This window comes from Trifolium pratense, linkage group LG6, assembly GCF_020283565.1.
Source record: "Trifolium pratense cultivar HEN17-A07 linkage group LG6, ARS_RC_1.1, whole genome shotgun sequence".
Classification (NCBI taxonomy): domain Eukaryota; kingdom Viridiplantae; phylum Streptophyta; class Magnoliopsida; order Fabales; family Fabaceae; genus Trifolium; species Trifolium pratense.
The window spans coordinates 12,808,501-12,835,951 of record NC_060064.1 but is presented as its reverse complement, the minus strand read 5'-3'; the positions used below and the strand labels follow the sequence as shown (position 1 = coordinate 12,835,951).

General features: G+C 32.6%; 3 protein-coding genes and 1 long non-coding RNA gene across 5 annotated transcripts; all 4 read right to left on the bottom strand.

The window, feature by feature from the left end:
* Positions 1-3,034: 3,034 nt before the first annotated feature.
* LOC123888189 lies at positions 3,035-5,253 on the bottom strand. Its single transcript, XM_045937161.1, has 4 exons — positions 5,176-5,253; positions 4,879-5,104; positions 3,761-4,805; positions 3,035-3,672 (listed from the first exon to the last, which is right to left on the bottom strand). The coding sequence occupies exons 3-4, from the start codon at positions 4,109-4,111 to the stop codon at positions 3,082-3,084; spliced, it is 942 nt and encodes a 313-aa protein (XP_045793117.1). The 5' UTR covers positions 4,112-4,805; positions 4,879-5,104; positions 5,176-5,253; the 3' UTR covers positions 3,035-3,081.
* A 2,163-nt stretch (positions 5,254-7,416) lies between these two features.
* LOC123888929 (zinc finger protein VAR3, chloroplastic) lies at positions 7,417-13,623 on the bottom strand. The gene is made up of 5 exons (XM_045938096.1): positions 13,032-13,623; positions 12,823-12,940; positions 9,490-9,773; positions 9,223-9,321; positions 7,417-9,140 (listed from the first exon to the last, which is right to left on the bottom strand). The coding sequence occupies exons 1-5, from the start codon at positions 13,421-13,423 to the stop codon at positions 7,625-7,627; spliced, it is 2,409 nt and encodes an 802-aa protein (XP_045794052.1). The 5' UTR covers positions 13,424-13,623; the 3' UTR covers positions 7,417-7,624.
* Positions 13,624-14,643: 1,020 nt separating this feature from the next.
* On the bottom strand, positions 14,644-18,826 carry LOC123893215 (frataxin, mitochondrial). 2 transcript variants are annotated; one of them, XM_045943151.1, is made up of 6 exons: positions 18,617-18,826; positions 17,944-18,183; positions 17,664-17,736; positions 17,345-17,392; positions 16,930-17,024; positions 14,644-15,092 (listed from the first exon to the last, which is right to left on the bottom strand). In XM_045943151.1, exons 2-6 carry the CDS (start codon positions 18,165-18,167, stop codon positions 14,963-14,965), a joined length of 570 nt encoding a protein of 189 aa, XP_045799107.1. In that variant the 5' UTR covers positions 18,168-18,183; positions 18,617-18,826; the 3' UTR covers positions 14,644-14,962. The 2 variants fall into 2 exon arrangements, with proteins under 2 accessions (XP_045799107.1, XP_045799108.1); XM_045943152.1 differs by lacking the exon at positions 14,644-15,092 and adding an exon at positions 15,730-15,872 and having other exon boundaries at positions 18,617-18,819.
* Positions 18,827-24,319: 5,493 nt separating this feature from the next.
* On the bottom strand, positions 24,320-25,718 carry LOC123889809. The gene is made up of 2 exons (XR_006802644.1): positions 25,399-25,718; positions 24,320-24,768 (listed from the first exon to the last, which is right to left on the bottom strand). It is a non-coding gene; the product is annotated as an uncharacterized LOC123889809 (long non-coding RNA).
* Between the last annotated feature and the right edge of the window lie 1,733 nt (positions 25,719-27,451).

The window sequence follows — 27,451 nt, the reverse complement described above, 5'->3', positions numbered from 1 at the left end:
AATCTCCAAGGTCTTTGTAATGCCAAAATGACCAGCCAAACCTCCACCATGAGCTTCACGAACTAGTAACTCACGAATTGAATGCCTTGGGATGCAAAGCCGATTCTCCTTGAATAAAAATCCATCCTGCACTATGTACTTTCCAAATGCTCCATTCTCACAATTAGAGTATATTTCACCAAAATCCACATCTTCTTTATAATAATCTTTCAAAGTCTCAAAACCAAGTAAGCGAGTTTCAAGAATTGAAATTAAAGCATACCTCCTTGAAAGAGCATCAGCCACCACATTTCTCTTACCATCTTTGTATTTTGAAGAGAAATTAAAAGATTGAAGAAATTCAACCCATTTAGCATGCCTTGGACTCAACTTTTGTTGCCCATTGATATACTTCAAAGACTCATGATCTGAATGTAATATAAAGTGATTAGAACGCAAATAATGATTCCAATGATCAAGAGCTCTCACAATGGCATAGAACTCTTTGTCATAGGTGCAATAGTTCAATCTGGCTCCTCCCAATTTCTCCGAGAAATAAGCTATAGGCCTTTTGTTTTGTATCAAAACAGCCCCAATGCCAACTCCACTAGCATCACATTCAACTTCAAATGGTTGAGTGAAATCGGGTAAAGCTAAAACAGGAGCTTCACAAAGCTTTAACTTGATCAATTCAAAAGCCTTTTGTGCTTGTTCATTCCACTCAAACGCACCCTTCTTCAAACATTCGGTCATAGGACTTGCTATAGTGCTAAAATTCTGGATAAAGCGCCGATAAAATGATGCAAGACCAAGGAAAGATCTCACCTCCGAAACTGTTGTAGGGCTCGGCCAAGTCTTGATAGCATCCACTTTTGTTTGATCAACGGATACTCCATCTTTAGACACCACATATCCAAGAAACACCACACTTTCAACCAAGAAATCACACTTTTCCTTCTTCCCATATAGTTTTTGTGCTCTTAGGGTCTCAAAGATTTGTTTCAAATGAGTGAAATGCTCCTCAATAGATTTGCTATACACCAATATGTCATCAAGATAAACAACAACAAACTTACCCAAAAAAGGCTTGAGTACTTCGTTCATGAGCCTCATAAAGGTGCTAGGTGCATTTGTGAGCCCAAATGGCATAACTAGCCATTCATATAGACCATGCTTAGTCTTGAATGCCGTCTTCCATTCATCACCTTCACGCATTCTGATTTGGTGATATCCACTCCTTAGATCAATTTTTGAGAAGATAACCGATCCATGTAACTCATCAAGCATATCATCTAGTCTTGGAATGGGAAAACGATATTTGATGGTTATGTTGTTCACCGCCCTACTATCAATACACATTCTCCATGATCCATCCTTCTTAGGAACCAACAATGTCGGAACAGCACATGGGCTCATTGATTCACGCACATAACCCATGCTTATCAATTCTTCAATTTGCCGTTGCAACTCCTTTGTCTCCTCTGGATTACACCTATATGCAGCCTTGTTTGGTAATGGAACTCCCGGAATTAGATCAATTTGATGCTCAATCCCACGGATAGGTGGCAAACCATTTGGTAGTTCACTTGGAAACACATCTTCATACTCACCCAAAACAGCCTCCAATTGTTGTTTAAGAGGAGTCTCTACATCGTCTTGCTTAGCATTCTTTGCAACCAACATGTAGACTAATTCACCATTATCAATAGCATCCTTCACTTCATTTTCAGTAGCAAACATAGTGAGGCTAGGCTTTTTACCTCTTTTTGTAATCATGGAACGGACTTCATTTGACGACATTGGTTTCAACACAATCCTCTTGCCATTGAAGTTCAATTCATGCTCATTGGACCTTCCTCTATGCGTGACATCCCTATCAAATTGCCAAGGGCGTCCCAAAAGTATGTGACTTGCATCCATAGGTACCACATCACACAAGATTTCATCAACATAAGATCCCATGGTTAGTCCCACACGCGTCTGCCTTGTAACATTTATGCTACTTCCATTGTCCACTAATGATACGAATCAGGGTGTGGTAACGGAAGCAAACAACCAATAACGAAGGTACTAGGTACCACCCTTATTAGTCGAATTCTATTAAGTGTTTTAGGTGTTTGTTTGTTGGGTTTTAGCGAAAACAGCAAGGAAATAAGCAATGTTAAACTACACCAATAGCCTAACACGAGATTAGCACTCAACACCAATTGAGCTAATCGGACTATTTTCAAGGCGACGCTTGCAAATAATCAGGCGAAAATTGTAGACACAATTTCTAATTGGACTGAAATGTTCTTGTTTATTGAATAATTGCAAATGATCAAATTACATGCATATATGGCCGAAAAAAACAGTAAGGCCTAATTAAACACAATAAAACTAGTAATAAAAATGCAATTAACTAGAAATAAAATGACTTAATGCAATCAGCTCATGATACTCCTTTTCCATGATTAGTCACATGCCTATTTAAGGCCTTGAGTGTCCCATTTATGCTTCTTTTGTAACCATCTTGGAAAGGCTTTAAATGGCTGAATTTTATTTGTCTTAATTGATGAAAATGCTTAAAATAACCAAGTAATTAAACTCAGCCCTTGATGAGGATTCCAAACAGTCCCCACGCCATTAACTTCCCTTTGAATGTCACTTGTGTTGATTTTCAACTCCTCTTGGTCAATTTTCGTACCAATAATACCAGTACAAATTTGTAGCAAACACCACCACGACATACCCTTCCTATGAGTCAAAAAGAATAAATTAGATGCAGTCGATTTTCACTGAAATTTACAGCATGTCATCATCATTTTTCTCCTTGTTATATGAGATCATAGGAAAAGAAGAAGTAAAAGCCAGGTAGCAATTACATCCTTATTATGTTCACATTTATATAACAAGATCATTAAAATTTGACTGAAAATTCCAAAACCTGGTCTTAAAATAAAATTACAATCCATAAACAACCAAATCACAACTTGGACTGAAAATAAGTACTTAAAACAAAATTACAATCCATAAGCAACTAAATCATAACTTGGACTCAAACTGAGTACTTAAACAAAATAAGTCAAACATTGGATTCACTACATATGTTAATACTCTTCTTTAAGGTTTGTTCGGCACAATGAAAGGTAACATTGCCTTGCGCTTATCAATTGGAACTCCATTAAAAGCTTTCAACGCTTCAGGATGCTGAACAAGGTGCATATAGACATGAGGCAAGGAATCTTCGTCAACACCAATGTCAACCAATTGAGCCCAAATATCTTCACCACTAGCACTCTTACTTTGTTTAACCAACTCCATTGTGTTCATTTCAAACAGCTCAATCATTTTCTTAAAAGTTTTAGCAATGTCTCCCATGCTTGTATCTTCTTCAACAAGCTCTTTTGCTCGTTTGTTAGTCCTAGATGATGGTACATCTTGAGGCATGCTAATAGAAGGCCTTTTAGGAGAACCTTCTGGATCAAATTCCTCATCAACATCACATCCCTCCAAAGTAACTTCATTGGCTTCTACCAAATGGTCTATTTCCTCAATGGTTGAAGGCCTTTTAGCATTTGCAGCTTTTCTTGCTCTCATTTCAAATGGTGTATCTTCATGTTCTCCTGTTGCTCTATCTTTTCCAAAAAGTGTTGCAAGTTTATCATAAAACATTATAGGCTTATTTTTCCATTCAGCAGCTTCAGGTTTGGCCTACATTGAAGTAAATAAAGCAAAACATCGCATAAAAAATTCTTAACGTGTAAATATAGTAAAAAATACCAATTAAAGTAAATAATACCTCAATTAGCTTTTCCCACACTTCTTCTTCAGCAACCCACATGTTTTTTGTTCCATCCCATGCAAACCCACTTAGACCATTCTTGAAAATATCATAAGAAACATTGAATTTTGTTTTGATGTGTTTCATGTGATCTTTAATCTTGTCTTTAGTAATTGGTTTGTCCGGAAAGTGAGTTTTCAACTCTTGAAGAATGCTATCCATGGCACTTGTTGTCATACTGTTACCATTTTTATTTCCCAAAGTTTGTTGATACAAATATGCATCAATCAAAACTTCATCCATAGCTATTGTCCAATTGCAAGTATCAACACCTTTTGGTTTCCTTTGCCTCTTTGAATTTTCTTCCATATCTAATGTTTAAAAAATCAAAGACATATATAATAATTCAAGCAAAAATTACAAAACTCATGCACAAATGGAAATATGAAGATTCAAAGCACTAAAATTGAAGTTCAAATTACAAATAGATTCAACATTGTCATGAGCAGCAACAAAATACCAATATTATACTAACATAAACACCAACACATTAAGCTTCAAAGCATATGTCACTCTAATAAACTAGGATTAAAATTAAATAGCCTAAGCACTTTTTAGTAAGTTATCCACATTGAACCAGCAACATTATCCCTAACTAACTCTGCTCTAGCGGTATCATCATTGTTTTCTCTTTGAGCTTGATGTCCCTCTTGCAGACCACTTTCAATTGTGAGCTCGTGACGCACCTCGTCTATTAGATTTTGATTGGGGTCTTCACTCATCAAATAATTATGTAAGATACAACAAGCAATGATGATTTTATTTTGAGTTTTAATTCCATATGTAGGTTCAGTTGAAGTTTGTAGAATTGGAAATCTCTTCTTCAATACTCCAAATGCACATTCAATAGACATCCGTAACGACGAATGTCGATTGTTGAACAATTCACGAGGGTTGCGAGGTGGATTTCTAGAATATTCTTGTAAGTGGTAACGTTCTCCCCTGTAAGGTGTGATGAGACATGGCTTTAAAGGAAATCCTGCATCAGCAAGATAATATTTTCCTATAAAAAAGAATGAGTTAATTAGTTTGTGTAAGCTACATACTTATACAAAGCTTTTGTATTTTTTTGTTACCTTGTGGGACTTTAAGGGGATACCGACGTGTCAAAGCACTTTTTACTATTCTTGAATCCGATGCCGTTCCTTCCCATCCAACCAAAACGTACGTAAATTTCAAGTCAAATGAGCAAGCGGCCAATACATTTTGTGTAGGGTAATCTTTTCTACCTCGGTATCTAGGTGCAAGTTCTATTGGAACTTTAACTCGCACATGTGTACAATCAATTGCTCCAATACAGTCCTAACATTCAATTATTCCATTAAAAGTGTAAAACATAACTTATTGAATGTGTAAGACAAACTTATGTTTACCTTAAAATATGGGTAGAACCTATTGTTGTTAAGTATCTCTGGAGGCACTTGTGTCCCATCTGGTTGTTTCAAAAACTTATCTTCCAATTCTATCAAAGCATCTAAGACTCTATGAAAATGACGACTAACAGTTTCACCCGAGCGTCGAAAAAAGAAGGACATCACACGATTTCTGACATTATGTCCGACTATGTGAAGAAATTTTGCTACCTGTTCCTCAATAGATGCTCCTCGTGTATGTGTAAGACCACCATGATCCCATAATAAGGTGCATAAGTTTAAGAAAGCTTTGGGACCCATACGAATTATATCGTAACATCGCTCACTACCTATTATATGTTTCATTAGTTCGTTTCTAACTTTCTCTCTATGTTCTGTGATTCTTTTAGGTATTTGAGATCTTCTACGCTTGTTTTTAAGTCCACATATTAGAACTATAATGGTCGATACTTGAATAACCATCATTTGAAGCAATTTGAAATATTTTTGCCTTACATCTTCATTAGTCATCTATAACAGAATTCAAAAAATAAAATAAGATTTATTTATATACAACCATCAAACAATATTTTTTTTTGAATTGCAAATGAAATATATTAATAAGCAATCCTGGTACAAGAGGTACCAGAGAGGCTATAAGTATACAAAATGGAACATAAACATACAACAAAGCAAAATCAATGGAACCACGAAGCTGGCAGACAATAGCATTCCAAATAGTGAAACAAAACCATACAACAAAGCAAATCATTACAAACATAGCACAAAAGGGATAAAAAAACGCAGACAACACAGGGGCATCAATAGCACTAAAACACAATAGCAAGAACAATCTATTTTAAAGAAAATGCATCAAAAATATGGGTATTAATCAGAACAATTTATTTTCAATTTCTGGGCAAACAATGATCAATAAAAATGGCATACCTTGTTGGGAAAAGGTGAAGAAATGAGCAGTCAGAAGAACCCAGAGGAAGAGGTGAAGTAGAGAGTGTTGTGAAGAAATAAACCCTTATTGCGTGAAATATGAGTATTTGAGAAGAGGAAGAGACAAATAGAATAAGGGTAAAAAGGTAATATAAAAAATATGAAATTTCATTCCATTGGATACACCCCAAATTGGGGGGAATGGAAAATTGGAGGATTGAGTGGTATACAATGGAATTGATTCCATTGGGTTCCATTCCATTCCATCAGCTTTTTGCAAATCCAAACAATGGAATTCAATTATTTACCTTTCCATTCCATTCCATTCCACCATATACCACCAATCCAAACATAGTCTTAAACAATCTCTTAAAATACTAAAATATAATCAAAATTCACGTGGAAAGAGGCGTAACGGGATACCCGAACCCTTCGGAGATACCGATTCCCGTTGGGTATGGGTTTAGGGTTATATTTTTTATCCCCGCTTGGAATTGGGAATTTGGGATGAGTTTGGGGAAACCCGAACTTTATGGGTTTTGGTTTGGGGAGGGCAAAATCCGTCCCCGGCCCGCTGCCATGTATAATTCATCTTCATTGCCAACACAGGGTTGTGATGCTTTCTTATAATCATTTCAAAACTATCTTTACTAAAATTGTGTAATAAATGTTTCATCTTCATCGCCAACACAGGGTTGTGATGCTTTCTTATAATCATTTCAAAACTATCTTTACTAAAATTGTGTAATAAATGTTTCGATAATTATAAATGCCTGAAGATATATAGGAATTGGTACCTTTTATTCATAGAGATGTTGAATTTCCTGCCATATTTGAGGAGAATGAGAATAATTGAATTTGATAGATTTTACTCTTTCAAGAAAATATGGATGGAGTTCCTCACCTTAGAAAGATAGACGTCCATGGAGGCTTCACATAACTCATTAAAGCCTTAGAAAACATGTTCAGTATTGAGAAGAATTTTATCTTTTTGATACTATTGGTTTAAGGCAAGTTCTACCATGCACAAGTGCATCATGATATGGTGCATGGTGTACAAGTCACCGATTCCATTACATTTAATTGTGAATCTAATTTCCCTAATCGGCAAGTATGTTCTCTAATTTCCCTAATCACTACATTTTTTGGTTTCTGATCAAACTATTTCATGTGTGCACACATGGCTTAATAGCATGCATTTTACAGATGCAAGCAAAACAGAATTTCAACTTATATTCATGAGCTGATACTTGAGTGATAGAATTTTCTTCAACTTATTAAAATTTTCAACAGATAGTATGCAGCTTTTTTAAATTTGACAAGCTAGTCCCTAACATGATATATAAAATAAGGCCACCTCAACAGAGACCAATAAACAATTCATGTCAAAATTCTCTTATATGTCACAACAGAATACTTAATTAGTAAAGTTTTCCATCGTCTTCATTTTCCTTTTGTATAACTACCAGTAAAACTATATCATCACCTTCAAAACTAAATCAAACAATAATAAACACTTCTCTCAGCTACCTTCATTTTCTCTTTTAACAGGATCTGAGCTCACAACTGGAAGATTTCTTCGGTACTGCTGAGACGTCAATCTCCTTTCCAATGGTGTTTTTCTCTTGCTCACAACAAATCTATTCACCCCTTTACGCAAAGGCATTATTGAAGGAAAATCTTCGTCTGGAATCTGACTGAGCTCAGAGATATCCTTAATCTGCGCAACGCGACGGAACCACCTTTCTGCCTTTGCCTCCTCTGACATGTCCAAAGGATCTGGTTCCCTGACTGCCGACCCCTCTAAACTCTTCCCTTCCCACTCTGTTCCAACACTCTGGTTCTCAGATGTTGAACCTGCGGATGAACTCTCTTTCAAATTTGGTACATGATCTTGATTGAAACCCTGACTTGAATTTCCACTTCTTGTAGCAGCATAAGTAGAACCAACGTGATTGTTGTTACTTGAGCTCTGATTAGAAGAAGGTTCTGGACTCTGTTCAGGTCTAGTTCTAGCATCACTTGACATCTCAGCCACTTCAGATATTGAGGAGGATTCAACATTGGACCTATTCGTTGAATCTGTTCCATCTGCCTGCGGCTTGTCCTTTTTGGTAAAGTAATCTGGAGGGAAGGGTACAAAGGGGACAAAGTTGGTATTGCCAGATTGCTCCATGGCCAAACGTCTCTTATATGTGGGTGTTGTCAAGGACCGATCTTTTTTCTTGCTAACAACAAATCGGTTTTCTCCTTTACGCATCGGCATTATTTCAGGGAAATCATCATCGGATATTGCACTTGTTATATCTGGAATATCATTCAGCTCTCCAATCTTTCTAAACCATCTCTCAGATTTTTCAGCTTGCTCTTTCTCCTTATCCTCGTTGACATTTTCACTTGTAAAGTTATTAGAAAGTTCTGTACCATCAGTGTTACCAGAACTGGCATATGATGGAAAGGGGGGAAGAGTAGTAGTGTCGTTCCCTTTCACATCTTTGAAATGTGAAGAGTTGCTAGCATTTGAAGGTGACCTTTCTCCACTGAAATTTCGTTCAGCACCCATATTTTTATAATCAGATTGAGGAAGGCCAGTTGAATGGCCTAGAATGTCATCTCGAGTATCATGGGACTTGGCTGACTCCCAAGATGTTAAATTCTCGACTCCGGGAGTGTCGTTATTTCCCAAATTTCTCTTGAATTGAGCATTGGTCAACCTATTTTCCAATGGAGTTTTCCTTGTGCTCACAACAAATCTATTAACTCCTTTCCTTAACGGCATTATTTCTGGAAAATCTTCATCATCAACCACACTGTTAATATCAGAATTGCTGTCTAGTTGAGAAACCTTGTTAAACCAACGTTGTGCCTTTTCTTCATTAAGCACTAACCTAGGATCGATATCTGAAGCATTAGTATTGTCTCTATTTCCATACCCTGGATGTGACATGGTATTGGTGGCACCCAAAGATATTTGTCCGGGCCGCTTGCAATCACACCTTAAGCAAGCTACATTCCTCCCATAATTATGGAAATCACACCTTGAAAATGAAAATGTTATTAAATTGGAAGTCTACGTCAAAGGTTAGGGGGAAAAAGATTCAGAGGGAGGAAATTACTTACTGAGGACATTCCCATTCTCCTCCAGTCAGTTGTCTTTTTGGCCTTGCTTCCTCACATTCAAGACATTTAGTATTTCTTGCGAAATTCATGAAATTACACCTGCTCAATATTAGAAAAAGGGAATGCTAACTCATCAGAATGTTATATGATACTTGTTAAAACAAAAATTAACTACATCATTTGCTTTACAATCACCTTGGTTTTCTAGTAGTATACAATATAACCCAGTTCATCGGGAGAGAAAAAAGTTGAAATAATTAAAATTACCTTGGGCAAATCCAATCACCCCTTTTCATTTCAATATTTTGTCCAGGAGGTGTTGTACGCCCAAATCTACCACCGGGCATTTGATTTTGCTCTGAATCAAAAGAGTTAGGTCCAGGTGCACTATAACTCAGCTTGAAAAGTTCACCAAATAGGTTTCTGACTGATGATTCAACAAGATTTCTGTTATAGGGACTGTTCCTTTCTGAAGAGACCAAACAGTTACTTGCATAACTCAGCATAAATTTCATTAGATCAACCATATTTGCTTTATCAGTGTCCAGGGCCTACATATCAAGCACAAATCAGAAACTGCTTAAATAAACTGGTCAAAATTTGAAATCGAGTGTTAAGACATGAAAGGAGTTAAGTTCCATACAGTATGCATATTGCATAGTGTTTCTCAAGTTTAGAATGAGAAGGAAAGATACGCATATACTCAGGATATCAGGCAATTTCCATCCACTTTTCATTTCTTTAGACTCCAGAGAAATATGATTTTTGTTTTGACAAACGAGAAATATGATTTTTGTTTTGACAAACGAGAAATATGAATTTAAAAAAAAAAAAGGTTAAATGGTCAAAACTACTAACCACCAACTGATTTTTTTAATTGCTTTCTATGTTCGTTTTTTTTTTCCCGATCAATTGTATGTTCTGGTTCTATGTACGCCAGTATACTTCTTATGCAGCTACGGTGTTCATTGTTCAATAAAAAATAACAATAATAGGAATGTAAAAAGACCGGTTGCTAAATTTGAATGTTGTAACTTGTAACAGCAACCCCATTTTGTTAGAAAAAGCCTAAAGCCTACGGAGCATAAAAGAGCATAACATCAAAGAAAACTTATCGCTAGAGCCAAGTCTGATCCAACAGATTTAAGTTGAAAAGAAGTAGCAGAAATTAACATATACAACCTGTAGTCTAGATATGTTATAATTCATTCCCCATAAATGGTTTTCATGCCAAAAGTTGCATAAGATCTCATTATGAATTAAGACAAATTAAAACAAAATTATTCCATATAATACTTCCTCTCAAACATAAGACAAAGGACTTAGAATATGTAATAGATATACATATATAATAACAATCTTAAAATATGATACAGACTAAAATAAAGTTTACAGAGTGCAAAAAATGAGCATTACTACATTGGCATCTATACCATGAATAAATATAATGGGCAGGCGGTTTTCCATCTTTATTATTTTTTCCTGAAACTACCAAAAATACCTCCATACCATTCAAATACTTTATTATTTCATCACAAATCGTGTTTCACAAATCGTTTTTCACGCAATCGCTTTCAAGCTTTTTGGCAACTGATTTTGCGGTTAAGAACAGCTTACGCGATTAGGACACTGCTTTTGCGTTTGGTCGAGTTTAGAAAGCTGCTTATGTTAGGAGTTAGGACACTGCTTCGTTGTGGTGGTGTTTGTGATGGTTGTGTGGTTGACGAAGAAGATGAAGTTGGATGGTGGTGTGGAAGAAGATGAAGTTTGTTGTTGTTGATGAACAAGAACACAAATAAATAAGCTATTTTGCATCTCCCATGACTGCTCACAAAGAAGAAGAAGAAGAAGAAACCATAACCTAAACCCGTTTAATGCAATTTTCTTTTTTAATTACTTATTTTTCAATTTCAATAATAATAATCTAATCTAATAATAAAAAATTCTAAAAGTAAAAAAATTTATTTGCCACGTGGCTTATACTGATTGGGCCACATGGCACTCCGTTAACTTATTCCATTTTTTTTAACGTTTGTGTAACAGAGGGACAAAAAACAAACTTCTCTCAAATTGCAAGGATCAAAAGCCAACAAAAAAAAGTGCAGGGACTAATACCAAAAGTTTGTGTAACTGCAGGGACTGATTACATATTTAAGCCTTAAAAAAATGGAAGAAAAAATCCTATATTCTCAACAAGTCTCCCCTCTTTCTCACCTATATAATTTTATCTCCAGAATAAACATAAAGACACAAAGAGGCCAATTTCCAGTACATATATAAGAACTGAGAAACTGAACCATATAACAATAACTAGAGAGACATGCAGAGAACAAAAGTCACTCTGGTGGGAGTCAGTGATTGGGATGCAGTGATTGATTAATATTAAACATATTGAAATCAGCAAGTTCATACATTCAAAAACGGTTTATTTTGCAGCCCCGACACCAAGAAAGCACCAGTTGCACTGTTTACTAGACTACTTATCATCTATAATAGCAATCATCAAGGAGTGACATTTTGGAAATGGTACATATATACTATGTTGTAAATGTGGAAAAGTGGCGTGGCGCGGACAACCCCAAAATTGACGCAGCGCAGTAGCAGGGAGCGTCGCGGGCGCTATTTTAGCGACGTGGACAATAAAAAAAAAATTTAATGGCACTTACATGCTAAAAATATTTTAATGGTACTTGCAAAAAAAAAAAAAAAACTCAAACTTCATGATGTTTAAAACCAATAACAACATAGCATATATATATAAAAACAAATATGGCACAAACTCTGAAAGTTTCTTACACAAACTTATGGTTGAAAAATGAAAATGAACCATTATCAGTTCATACATTAATCGAAGACAAACAAGCTTAGCTTGTTGTCTGCATAAACTATATTTCTGCAACGAGGAATGAAACCAAAAGGTTAAACCAGGAATCCTCTGATGAAAAGATGGAGGATTTCATTTGATCCATTTATTTTTTATTTAGTTTCAAAGCGGCCTGTTTGGATAGTAAAAAACTGAAAAACTAAAAACACCAACGCAGTGTTATAAAGGGTCTGTTTGGATTGACATATATGAACTTATCTACTAGCATAAGTACTTGTGAGACTGTTTTGGAGAACTTAGTAAAAGAACTTTTCATAAGCTCTCCAAGATAGCTTAATACATAACATAACCACTTATCATGATAAAGGGCCTTTTGGTTTCATAGTAAGAACATGACTGAACTTAACTTATGTTTTCATAATATTCATATTCATATTATGAACAAGACTGCTGAACTTAACTTAAGTTTTCATATTCATTTTGGAGATAGCTTATACATGACCGAACTTATGTTTTCATAATATGTTTTCATTTTGGATTGTAAACAACTTTTTACAAGCTCTCCAAAGATAGCTTAATACATGTTCGTATTATGTTTTCAGCTTATTTTTATAAGCTCTCCAAGATAGCTTATACATAAACACTTATTTATCATGATAAGCACTTACGTACAAGCTGTTTATCCGCCGAAATATAAAACATGAAGTTCCATTTTCACATAAAAATTGAAGATAATATAATAAGGCATGAAAAATAGAAGTAGATATAGCACTAACAGTTGAATCACCGTTGGATACAAAAGACTTCATCTTCCAAACAGAATCATCAGAGTCTGAGAACATGAACGGGGTTCCATGTTCAACCACAACTGCAATATCTCTCATCGAAAGCAACCTATTGAAATCAATTTTCAATTCGATTCAATTGAATTGCAGAGAACAAAAATCATTAAGCAGAAAGAAGAAAGAAATTCGGAAACACAAACCTAAGAAGGTTAGGTCTATCTCGAGCGAAGGTCAAGCAGGCACTGACATCGGCATAGGACAATTCTCCGGTGGGAGGGAAAGTATTGGCGGAAGGAATAGTGGAAGTGTAGCCGGCGGAGGAGATGTGAGAGAGAAAGCTTGAAAACTCGGGCCATGGATGGGTCCCACCGAGGGAAGATGAAGAAGGTTGAGTGTGAATGTGTTGTTGTTGGTGATGTTGTGAGGCTTTGAGTTTGAGTTTAAGTTTTGGTGTGAGAGAAGAAGTGAATGAGGAAAAGAGAGCGCGGTGGTGGTGGTGGTGGTGGTGGTGGAAATGAGAGGAGAAAGAGGGAGAGAGGAGACGGAGGTTGTGACGGAGGATGAAGAGGAACCTTGGGGCGGCGCTGCCCATTTTGTCGGAGGAGGATGAAACTCGGTTGTTTTGGTTCCTCCTGTTCGCAGCTGCAGCACTTACTCACTACGATTAAACCATGTTTTTTTTTAGGAAGCAATGAGATTTTCGTAATATTTCCAAACCGATAATTTTATTGAATAAATAATTTTTTTATTATTCTTTCTCTAAATTATACTCTCTCTTCAAAAAGGAAAGGTAATAGAAATATTCAAGATTTTATATTAAGTTAATATAAATAGATTTAATTAATTTTATGAGTAAAATAAAACAACGCTGGTAAAAATATAATAAGGCTAGCTAGATGACAGAGGAGGCTCGCATGCATGTGCGAGGTGTGTGACGGCATAGGGCCTCAAAATTTTGAGGGCCTCAACTCAAAATTTTGAGGTCCTATAATATTACTTATATATTATTTATACCTATAAAATATCATATGTATATTAATAGATTAATTTTTATGCCTTAAAATAATAGTTATATTATTGTTAATGTTCATAAATATCATGAGTATCAATATATTAGTTATCTATACTCGTAAATATAGTTCTAGTTCATTTTAATCTTTGAATAAAATTTAATCTTAGATTATGATGTTCCTTTTTGACGTTATATTCAAAGATAATTATTTTGTATTTCTTGTTCCATTTAATTTAATGTAAGATTTAATATTGATAATTTATATGTTTACAAGAATGTTTTTTTTATATATTATATGCATTTTAAATCGATAATTTTTTTAATTTTTTTTATTAAGGGGCCACTTTTATATTTTGCACAGAGCCTCCTAAAACTCGGAGACGCCCCTGCTAGATGATGGCCCAAAAATCAATAGATTTTTTTTTCTAATAAGAGACTAAATTTCTACAACATGTCAAAATAAAGCTTTATGACTTGTATAACGGTTTTATCCTTGTTTGTTTTATGAACATGAGATGACGTCGTAGAAGGACTTCATGAAATATAGCTAAAGTCATCAAAATTGAATGATTCTACTTACAAGAATGAAAATCTCATAACATTTTCTAAGTTCTGAGATGATGCTATCAAGTGTTAAGTGGTATTCAAGCCAAGTCATGACCGACCAAAATTTGAATATCAAAATCTAAGAATAGAATTATCTTCGATAGAAGAATCTATCGGGGAAAAAGTGACTGCGTGAAAAGAACCAAAAAAAGAAAATGTGTTGCAGTAAAAATAATTGTTTGAAGTAAATACTATTTTATTAACTACATCTACACTCCATTTTTATAAATAAATTCAAGCACACTTATGCTTATCCATCAGTATTCAGTCTAAACCTCAAATTAGATGCCAACTCACTGGTTGTAACCACAATGGTAATATTTCAGAACAGTAAACTAATGGCAACATATTTCCAAATGAATTCTATATAGAGCTGATTATTTAGAAGATACAAAAGAACTGGTATCATGTATAGGAGTAAAAACTACTTGAAATTACATCTGAACAACAAAGGATCGTCAGTAATATCCTTTTAAATTTAAAATCAAGATTAGGTACCACATTCTCCACAGCTTAGGAGAGAACAATAGTTTTACCACACAGCTGCTCCAACTCGTCTTCTAAAATTTTATATAACTTTGCTTTGTTCCGCCTATAAATCCAAGCTTTAGTATCCTGATCCCAATCAAACCTAGATGGACCGCTGCAAAAGAGACAGGAGAATTTTAGACAGGTGTAAGTAACAGAATGTAGAACATGTAGAGGGAGAGATATAGGCAATATACAAGTCACATTTATGTTTGATGTTAAAGGTCAGCTAGTTTAAGCAAAGCAGATTAAAAAGACAAGCAGAATAATATAGCAGAACTTTATTCTAACAAATATGCAAGTCAGGAGGATCGAATTGTATTCCACTTAAAATAAATAGAACTACACTTAAAGCCTCAAAGGCATACAAAGGCCTCTGTTATGAGCATAAGCCCAAAACAAGAGCTACTCTAAAAGGCTAATCCTAGTGGATTAGCCTTTTTAGGTGCAACAAGGTAGACACACTTGAGATCCTACCTAGGATCAGGAAGGGGTACCAAGATTGTAAATTTTGGGATCGTTACACAAATCATAAGATCATATAAATTTCATAAAACCATATTAATGTGCATATAAATTCATATAATTTAGCTTCAATTCTGAATCATAATAAGGAATTCATCCATAATTCGAAGTATTACAACTTAACAAGTAATAGCTCCAAATAGCAAATAGAGCATAGTCCAAACACACACAGCAAAAACAGAGAAGAATGGGCTGCATCACAAAGAGCAGTTGTAGCAGTGCAGGGAAAAAGGAATATGAGTGGCTGTATCATATAGGGAAGAGAACAGATTGCGACCTCTTTGTAGAACTGAAAAGGATCCCCTCACAAATGGAGAACGGAAAACAGAGGGCTCGTGTTGATCGGAGAACTTGTGAACAAAAACCCAGGCTGTTGAACAGAAATTGCAAGAGACTTATGTTTAGAGGGAGAACTTAAGTGAATAAGTTTTGTTTTTGCGCTTTTCCATGTGAGTTTTTAAACCCGGCTCACACGCAAGGATCACTAAAACATGTCTCTAACTTTTATTTCATGTTTTCACAAATTGAGAGCTCATCTCAGACACTAGTCCATCTACTCAATCATAATTAGCGTCAATTAACATCATTTGTTGAGCAGATGATCAAAATAGCATTGAAGTGAGATACAGTGATTTATGATGGAAAAACAAAATAGATTGGTCTGCATAAACTCTTGCTACATAAAATAAGACAGCGTAATCTCTGAATGCATAGGACAAAAGCTACTCCCTCCTTGGTCTTAAATTTGAAGAAAATACATTTTGATTTTTGCTTAAATTTAAGATAGGAAGGAGTATGTTTGATTTTTGCAAATTGCAAATATTAAATATGATATTCCTCTCGTCCGTAATCTAATCTTAGATTCAGTAGTTTACATAACGGGTGGTGAGTACTTTCCTCCTGAAGAAAAACATGAAAAATGAACCCTGGTATAAAATATTACATATGTTCCCAGTTCCTCACACCATAACTATAAGAGGACACTTCAAACAAAGAAATTAAACCAAGGAGGGAGTTTCTACAAGTTTCCCAATCCTTGCTTCTTTCTTCTCTAACAGTAAGACAAGACAGATCAACATACAAAAGGCTTCAATTACACAGGGTTGACTTAAGAAATAAACAAACATTAACACATAAAATAGCATTTTTTATTAAAGGAGACAGTTCTCAATACCAATAGATTTATCTCCAACTATTGACTTTTCTCCAGTTCATTCTTAAACATAAAGATGTCCTAGGAAATATAAAGTAGGCATGGGTATCTTAGTTTTCTATGAACTATGAAGTATTCACATGCCATATAAGTATAACATATGATTACCAATGGCTAGAGACTGAAACTTGAAAAAAAAAAAAAAAAAAAAAATTCACATCTAAAAAGTAAGCCAAAGATATGCAGATAACCCCCCATAGATACAATCAAATACCTCAATGGAGAAGACAGCCAAAGTTGTCTATTTGGTGTTTGTTTGTTCAATACATAAGTGCCCAGCTCCCCAAGTTTGACAGTCAACACATCATTCTGAAAAGTGAAAACATAAGCTATGTTAACAACTAGTATATCTCTCCCACACAGGGGTAAGACTTCTTCAAACTAATAGGAATAAATTATTTAAAGCCTTAAAAGGGAAAAGAAGCATTTTATTTTGAGAAAACCAAACTAGTTTACTGAGTTTCATCTATAAAAAAGGTTATCAAGTTATCAGTGTGATTATTTGAAATAATCACATACAACGAGATAACTTCTGTGGTATCTTCTAAAATACACAAGTAGTAGGATATTTTATAACAGATAATGGCTGTTACCAAACTTTTATAAAACACTCCCAAAAACATTCTCACCCCATAGTCTATGTCAAATCCATCAAGGTCGATTGAGTCTCCATAATCCTGCAAAGCAACAAGTAAATCAAAATAATAACCAATACAAATAGTATGAAATGTGTACATTGCCACCGTCAAGTTTCCATCATAGCCAATACTTGTTTTGATGAAACTCATCTCAATTTAAGCATAATTGTATTACAGTTCCATATTTATCAAATAATGTTGGCGGTAGTTGAATCCAAAACAAAATTTGTAGTGGATTTCAGAACCTAGATTGTCATATCATCCAAATTTAAGTTCCTGTAAAACACAGACAATGCTAGAGAAGAGATACCTCAAATTTCTCTTGAAGGTTGTGTATTGTGGACTCAGCCAATCTATGAAAATCACCCTCTTGCAGCAGAGAGCTGCATCCACATTTATCATTAGCAAAATCAATGTGAGACATTCGAAAAGGATAAACAAAACACAGCAACTAATTCAATCAATTATTTCAAAGGCTGAAAACTATTTTTTTTTCTTTTAAAAAAGCAATAGTTAAATTTCAAATTTGTAGAGTTTTGATAAATCAAACAAGAACATAGGAACGAAAAACACAAAAGGATGTGTCATACCTGTAATCAATAGGTGCGGGGCCATGAAATTGATCAACAAGATTGGACTTCTGAGAGCAGAAGTTTCTAGAGGAAGTTGAGAGACTCGAGATTTCTGTTGCTTTCACAGAATGAAATGGAGACCCATGAATGGAAGATGAAGAAGAAAAGGAGCATAACGAGTATGGTGACAGTTGCAAGAACCTGAAGAGCCTTCTCTGCAAAAGAAGCTTAGAGGCCATCATAGCTTGGTTCTGTCAGCTGTAAATATTTTCACACAAAAACCAAAATCAATGCCCTCTCCTAGACAATACAACAAACACCTTGAAGGGATACAAATCAGAAGCAAAAATGGAACTAATGATGTGACTCAAAAAGAAATTCAATAATGTGCTCAACCAATCATGTTTATAACACTACACTGCATTCATGATACTAACATTTCGATCACATCGACCGAAATGTTTCTATAGCAAATAATAGTAGTTACATGATAGTTAGCGGATAATTTGTACAAGATATTGTAAAAATTAGCATCAAATGCTACTTTCATATACTATTGGAACATCTAATTCAATCAAAACATAAGAATAGTTGAAATTTCAGCATGCAAAGTTTTCTAACAAATAAAATCCATAGAGAACATTTTACAAACATGTTATGTGCACGTAGTAGAAGAAGTGCGAAGGCTCACCGTTAAAAAAGTAGAAAAGAGAAAAAGATGAAACCCTTTGCTCGCGCCGGCGAATATCGAAGGCGACCTTGGGAACCAGAAGAATCCTCAACAAGAACGCAGAAGTGGAAACGAAAACACAAGTGAAGAAGAAAGGTCAGAATCAGAACTCAGAATGTGAGGGAAGGAATCCACGTGGGTTTGCTGTTTTATTTTTATTTTTTATGGTTTGGTTTGGTGTTTTCTTTTAGAATTACCCGTGCGATGCACGAGTGTTATTTGTTGTTTATAATATAACGTCAACTAAAAAATTTAAATAATTGAAGGAGAAATGACCTATAGTTGAAACTTGAAATAAAAAAAAAAACCGTGAACAATACTTTTTTTTAGGCAAGGACATACATAGTTCATAAGTTGTTTTTTTGGTACAAACATAGTTCTTCAAGTTCTTCCAACTGTGTAACCAAAAATCAAACAAACAAATCAACTATTAAGCATAAACAATGTCAATTGCTTGGAGAAACACAATTATAATATAAATCCCGTATACATATAGATCAAGTATATCAATCTCTAAATTAAAATCAAAATATATATATATATATATATATATATATATATATATATATATATATATATATATATATATATATAATGCAAACATAAAAAAGTATAAATAAATAAATAAAACAATACACTATTTAATATATATTCCGGTAATAGAAACCCAAAATAAATTGTAGCATATATAAAGGCAATTGCATAATAGTAGTATTACATTATAAATATATAAGCAATCACACTAAATCTTACTTCCATGATGTTAGCAACATCTACCTGGACAAAAATTAAAATAAAGTATTTGTTAGATCAACCAATGTAAATTAGTATATCTACAAAACAAAAGATTTTATAGATATTCAAAGCATATGAATTAAACATACTGCTGCAAATATGTTGAATGCAAGTAATTAAGGGATGAAACAAAAATAGTTAAAATGATGAACTATTACCTAATATCATGTGCAAACACGTTAAAAAGGAACAAAATGAAAAAATAAGAAGAATGAAGAAGTGAATGTGAATGGAAGATTAAAAAAAACATAGGTAAAGAAGAAAATCAATTCTTTCCAAATGACTCGGGTGATGGAAAAAATTGAAAAAGAAACAAAGAAATAGAAAAGTATTTACAATGTCCACCGGAAAGATATGAAATTAAATTTGTACAACTTTTCATTGTTTCAAAGAAAACTTTTTATTGGAAACCATTAGATTTCTTGTTTCTTGGTAATTAAATTGGGCATATGAAAAGGATAATGGTGTATGAATAGAAATGAAATGGCATATGAATGCTTGAGATTAATTAAATGTGGCATGTGACAAATCATTAGAAATAATGTGGCATGTGGCTAAATAAATAAAAATTAATTACAAATTTACAATTGTTAATTTTTTTATTATTTATTTTTTAAAGAAAATGATTTAAAAGCTATGATTGGTTAATACAATTAGGGTTAGGATTAATGGTAGGAGAACTATTTAGGATTTATATATATAGATATTACTAGGGGTAAACCCGTGCGTTGCACGGGTTCGATTAAAATACATAATTAAAATATTTTTATAAATCAAAAATAATAATTGTGATAAGTATAATCACACATTCGATTAAAATACATTGTTAAATACTTTTTATGATATGGTTATATTCAATATTATATATGTGTAAAAATAAAAAAAAGTTGTCATTAAAATTAAAATAATTTTTATTGAAATGATGTATCATATTTTATTTTAATTTGTGTCATCGTATAAAATCTTAGTTTTCATTATATGAGTTGCAATTTTAGTCACAAATCACTTTGCTTTTTTATTTTTAATGTATCCCTTATTTATTTTTAATAAGAGTTGGAGGTCATACATACTTATGCTTAGTGAAAATATTGCTCATGAGTGATGTTGAACTAAGAAGTATGGTGGTTTTGACATTTTATATCACGTGATCTCGTGTTCTGAAAATTACCTATCAAATAGCAACATTACTGCTTATTCCCTTCTATACAATTTAAGATGTCAAATAACTTATCTACTTACCTCCCTCTCGTTCTTATCAATTATTCACTTGGTAAAATTTTATCCTGATTTTATTAGTCTCGATTTTTTTTGTCTATTGTTTGTTTTTTTTTACTATGAGGTTTTTCTCCGCTCATTTTGCTTTGAATTTTTTTATTTAATAATCTTTATTCGGATTTAAACATAAGAAGGTTATTTATAAAAAAAAAATATTGTTTAATATTAACCTACATAGTAGATTTGTGTATATTAAGGACAATTAATATAATTTTTAGTGAATATCTGTTAATATTCATAAGTTTGAAGAGGTGCATTATACTTTATTCTAATAGTGTAATAGCATGAGAACTTAATTTTCTTTTTATGCATCGTGGCATTATAGTCGCAACTTGCTTTGCTTTCTTACTTTTTTTTTTTTCTTACCATTGTTTTTTTACTTTTGTATATTAGATGTAGTCATGCTTGCATTTAGATTTTGCATTAGAACACTATTGAGTATGTAAATAGTTATGCAATGCAACATGATGAGTAAAAAAGAAGAGTATTCCGTATAAATTTTTTATGGATTTGGTAGCCATAATTTGTAAGAAGGTTTTTTTATGATAATTGTAAGAAGTTATATAGTGATAATTTGATATATTGATAATTAAAATGATTTAATTAAAGGAGATGATGAAAAAGTTTTTTAATAGAGATTGTAAACTTTTCTTATAGAGTGCCACATCATCAAAATACTTGATTGTGAGCAACTCAACATTCCTTTTACTTGTAAAAGATACATGCAAGAAGTATATTGATTCAACTTGACTTAGAGGTTGTCCAAATATATAATCTTCATGCATTTATCGTATAACATTTGCCTAATTCTGGATGGTTCAATATGAATATATATGAATTTTAATAGACGGTCCTATTTTAATCTACGCATGTCATCTTATTCTTACAACCATAAAATGAATCGATGAAAAGAATTGTGCTAAATAGTTTTTCCTCCCACTTAGAATTGTACTAGGGGTTTTATGGTTTGGTTTGGTGTTTTCTTTTAGAATATTACTAGGGGTAAACCCGTGCGTTGCACGGGTTCGATTAAAATACATAATTAAAATATTTTTATAAATCAAAAATAATAATTGTGATAAGTATAATCACACATTCGATTAAAATACATTGTTAAATACTTTTTATGATATGGTTATATTCAATATTATATATGTGTAAAAATAAAAAAAAGTTGTCATTAAAATTAAAATAATTTTTATTGAAATGATGTATCATATTTTATTTTAATTTGTGTCATCGTATAAAATCTTAGTTTTCATTATATGAGTTGCAATTTTAGTCACAAATCACTTTGCTTTTTTATTTTTAATGTATCCCTTATTTATTTTTAATAAGAGTTGGAGGTCATACATACTTATGCTTAGTGAAAATATTGCTCATGAGTGATGTTGAACTAAGAAGTATGGTGGTTTTGACATTTTATATCACGTGATCTCGTGTTCTGAAAATTACCTATCAAATAGCAACATTACTGCTTATTCCCTTCTATACAATTTAAGATGTCAAATAACTTATCTACTTACCTCCCTCTCGTTCTTATCAATTATTCACTTGGTAAAATTTTATCCTGATTTTATTAGTCTCGATTTTTTTTGTCTATTGTTTGTTTTTTTTTACTATGAGGTTTTTCTCCGCTCATTTTGCTTTGAATTTTTTTATTTAATAATCTTTATTCGGATTTAAACATAAGAAGGTTATTTATAAAAAAAAAATATTGTTTAATATTAACCTACATAGTAGATTTGTGTATATTAAGGACAATTAATATAATTTTTAGTGAATATCTGTTAATATTCATAAGTTTGAAGAGGTGCATTATACTTTATTCTAATAGTGTAATAGCATGAGAACTTAATTTTCTTTTTATGCATCGTGGCATTATAGTCGCAACTTGCTTTGCTTTCTTACTTTTTTTTTTTCTTACCATTGTTTTTTTACTTTTGTATATTAGATGTAGTCATGCTTGCATTTAGATTTTGCATTAGAACACTATTGAGTATGTAAATAGTTATGCAATGCAACATGATGAGTAAAAAAGAAGAGTATTCCGTATAAATTTTTTATGGATTTGGTAGCCATAATTTGTAAGAAGGTTTTTTTATGATAATTGTAAGAAGTTATATAGTGATAATTTGATATATTGATAATTAAAATGATTTAATTAAAGGAGATGATGAAAAAGTTTTTTAATAGAGATTGTAAACTTTTCTTATAGAGTGCCACATCATCAAAATACTTGATTGTGAGCAACTCAACATTCCTTTTACTTGTAAAAGATTATTTATATGTGTATTTTTAAGCAAAAATTTGTTTAAATCATTGGATCCATGTATAAAAAATATAGTGCTTATGTAAATGCAATTATGTACATTATGAATTTAATTTATATGTATCGTCGGTGTAAAATTATTTTGTACATGCATTTAATAATATAACGGCACATCAAGTATGGTAATTAAAAACGCATAATGTGTTACATTCATTAAATGATGTGGCAACGCGTCATTGAATATAAAAATAAACAAGAGTATTGAGGGTGAAAGTGATGGAGAAAAAACGGTTGTTATATAAGATTGTCATATGACTATTCTTCCTTAGGATTTCAATTCCAAGAAGTTCAATAGTACCAAGAAGTGAAGTTCTTTCGTTCAATACCATACCATTAAGTCAGATTCATTTCAATTGGCAATTGCAAAAAGTGCCGACCATAATTAAAGTTCAATACCGGCATACGAGTAGCAGTAAACCAATTCTAATAAATTACTCTCTCCGTCGCAAATTATAAGTAAAAAAACAAAATCGCATTTATATAAAACATGATAATTTGAAATATGTTTTTGTAAGTTTTCCTTGGAATATGTTGCATGAGAAGATGTAAAAACAATTTTTATTGATTGGTTTTTATTGAAAAAAGAGGAGAGAAAAAAATTAAATACAATTTGCATTTAATTTTATGAGATTAAGGAAAAAAATATTATTGAAAATGGTTTTTCCCTTATAATTTAGGACAGAAAAATGAGGTTTTTTCCCTTATAATTTGAGACGGAGGGAGTAAATTGTTTTGGAAAACATAACTAAGGGCATTTCTGGAACTTCAAAGTTAAATTGGTCAAATTTCAGTTTTTTTCCCTTATATTCATTCGTCCCAAAATATAAGCAAAAATAAGTCAAACAAACTTGATATATTTGGCTCAAAATTTGAAACAAATACATTCAATTTTGTTGACCAACTTTTGTTTATATTTTGGGAAAAAAGAAGTCTTTTTTTCGCTTATAATTTGGTACGGATGAAGCATATACATTTTCACCAAACATTCTACTTATCATTTTTCCCGAGTTTTCATATTTTTATTGTAGATTTTGCTATTTTTCTCATTTCATGTGGATGTAATTACCCTTTACATAGTAACTTTTCAATTTCGATATAAGATTTTTCATCATAAACAAACAGTACTAGTAAAATTTTCTCATAACCGGCCAATGTTATCTATAAGAGTAAAGAAATAATCTATTACTTTTGCTACAAACAATATTTTGTAAAATTTCATGCATTAACTTTTCTTGAAAGTTCATAAATTTGACTATAAGCCATTGACAGAACAAATCGAAAGGGGAAATAATCATAAAATGCAAATACAAATTCATTACAATAGGAGGGGGAGGGGGGTTTGGTTTCAAAGAGTGTAAGAGTGAAACTCTCACAAACATTAACATAAATACTAGAGGTTTACAAGACTTTAGTAATATACTAGAGGTGTCCGTTTATTTTCATATTTGTGTTCAATCCAAAGTGCCAAATCTTTCATGCAATCTTTTAAGGAAACAAGTATGACTCTATTTTTGCTATATTTAACCAATTCTACCGCATAGCCAAATTGGTCTTCACTCAGTAGTGGATTGTAGTATTCGTCCTTTAGACGCTTTAGATTTTGCAGGATTTGGATGCAATGCGGAATAGAGTAGTGTCCATTGGCATAAGACGCAGCTTCAATGTCATCTTCTTCGACTATATTTTGTGGGGTCTTTCTTTCCTCTTCCACCTAATGTAAGAGGAAAGAATAAATGTAAATTGTAAAATGACAACATTTAGTTCATGCACCGGTCAAATAATATGAAAATACACCGGTCAAATAATATGAAACTACAAGCAAGTTAATTAACATTTGACTTTATTTGAATGATAAACCTCCTATTGTAATGTGAGAATTTCAGATTCCCTTTGTGAATCATTTGTCGTATTACCGTCTTAAATATATATGTAGTAGTTGATCAAACAGTTAAAATGTTAATATAATTTTAACTTTTAAAAATAAAAAATATTAAAACTTAAATTTTTTACCATCAGATCTCGATCTAACAATTACATATACACCAAATATGTGAACGCATAAACTTTTGAGTCTTGAATAATCTCATATTTTTTGTTCTAATCAGCAAAGAAAATCAATACTACAAACCAATTTAGATTTGATATGCAAGTTCTCACGAAAATATCACTTCGCTAAAATGAAAAAATACACAATTCCCTAGGCCCAATATCCCAAACAAAAAACAAATTGAAACATCTAAAATGAAGTAAATGAAGTAGAGATGGGTTATATCATGAACACAAATTCATCATCCAAATGAAACATCTGAAAATATAAAAAGAAAAGAGAGATGGATATTACATCAGAGTCAGACATAGCAGCTTCTGTGTTGGAGTTGACTTTGGTGGAGCTGTGAATAACGGGTTAGAGTCGTGATAATTTTGGGGTTAAATCTGTACTTATTTATAGTTATATAAATCCTTACCTATTCAATTTATGAATATTTTATATTCTTTTTTTTTTTGTAACAACACGATTTTTTTATATAAAATGAATTTGCAATTTGCAACCACCCCCTCTACAAAGTCCAAACTCTCTAGCCAACTACCCTCTCCCTGGCTCCATCATTCCTTCCATGATGCAACATCTCAACTGTATTTTATTTTTTAACAATTTTTTTACACATTTTTTATTTTATGCTTCATGGAAGTCGCATTCCTATAGATGCCACTTGCCCACTTCTCATCATTATATTATTTTCTTCTTTTTAAAATGAATAAAATAATTATTTAAATATTTTGACCAATTAATTAAACTATTTGAAGTATTAATTAAATGATATAAATGTACACAAGAATACTAGTTTATTAAAAACTTATTTGTAATCCATTTTTTTAAAAAAATTCTTTGTAATTTACGAAATAAGGAAATAAATCAATCTCCTAATTGTGCAACTTTTTACGATGTTTAGACAAAAAAAAATTATGTCTCAAGTCTACACATTAAACATCTTCTTACGTGACCATTTTCCCTTAAGTCATTGTAGATTGTGGCTAGATAAAGGACAACCCTTGCGAAATTTATATATTTCATTGTGGCACACTATCTATATGAAGTAGTGAAGTCAATATATTTCATTAGCATAACTAAAGATATAATCATAAACCATTCATCTTTATCAGAGTAAAGAAATGATCTCTTAAATGCAAAAAAATAAAAATTCTCTCTTTCTCAATTATAATCTTTCTTTTCTGAAACATCTTTGTTAATATTACAATATTAGTTTTATCTCCTTTGTCGGGACTTGAATTATGGAACTCCTACTTTTAACACTTACCTCAATTATCCATCCCACCCTCTCTTTGAACGTAGATATTTCACAACCTATTTGTTTACAAATTGGCAACTCTTCTTTTTGAATATAAAAAGAAGATTTACGGCCTCATGATAAGTGCCAAAAAGTAGTAAAAGTATATATTAAATTTAGGCACTTATTTACTTGTTTTGAAAGAAATCTATATCAAAATTCCCCCTATGTTGTAAATATTGTTCTTGATTAGATTTTATCATTTGCATACAATCCCAACCATTTTGACAGGTTTTGTTGAACAAGAGAAAGAAATTTTGAAGCCCTCACTCAGCGAGCAGTGGTCGCTTAGCGAGCTTTGGCGAGGGATGGCGAGAGTAATCAATATGTTTTGGCCTCTCAGCGAGCATCAACGAGCATTAATGGCGACCCTTATTTGATGAGTTTGGCGGTTCAAAGCCACGTGTCAGCAAACCCTCCTATTAAGTAATATGGTCGCTCAGCGACCACTTTACTCGCTCAGCAAGCTTATAATTCCTGAGAGTCTGTAAATAGCCATCAGATGCAGAAAGTTAGATTTCAACCACTTTTTACAGAGCAAAACATAGAGAAAATATTGGATCTAGGGTTCTAAGGAGATTTTGAAGGTGGAGTCATCAAAACTTGAGAAATCAATATGTTCATTCACTTTTTCTTTCTTCATCTTTGTAAGTTACTTATGGCTATGAGTAGCTAAACCTCTCTTTGTTGGATTAGATGTAGCTTATTTATGATCATGTACTCATCTTAACTATGTTATGTATGTTTTAGATATTAATCATTATTAGTGTTATCCTTGCTTTATATGTTTATTTCAAAGATTTGAATGGATATAGACATATTATTTGAATTTGAATGGATATAAACAATTTTATATCGCACTTTTTATGTTCGAAATCTAACAAATCATTTCAAAACCCTTACTTAAAATCATGGTTATTGTGAAACGGCAGTTAATATCGCATTAGTCCCTGTGGATACGATATATGCAAAATACTTGCTTTTTGTATTTAAACACCTCACGTTCATTTACTCCTTCATTAGCGAATATAATATATATATATATAT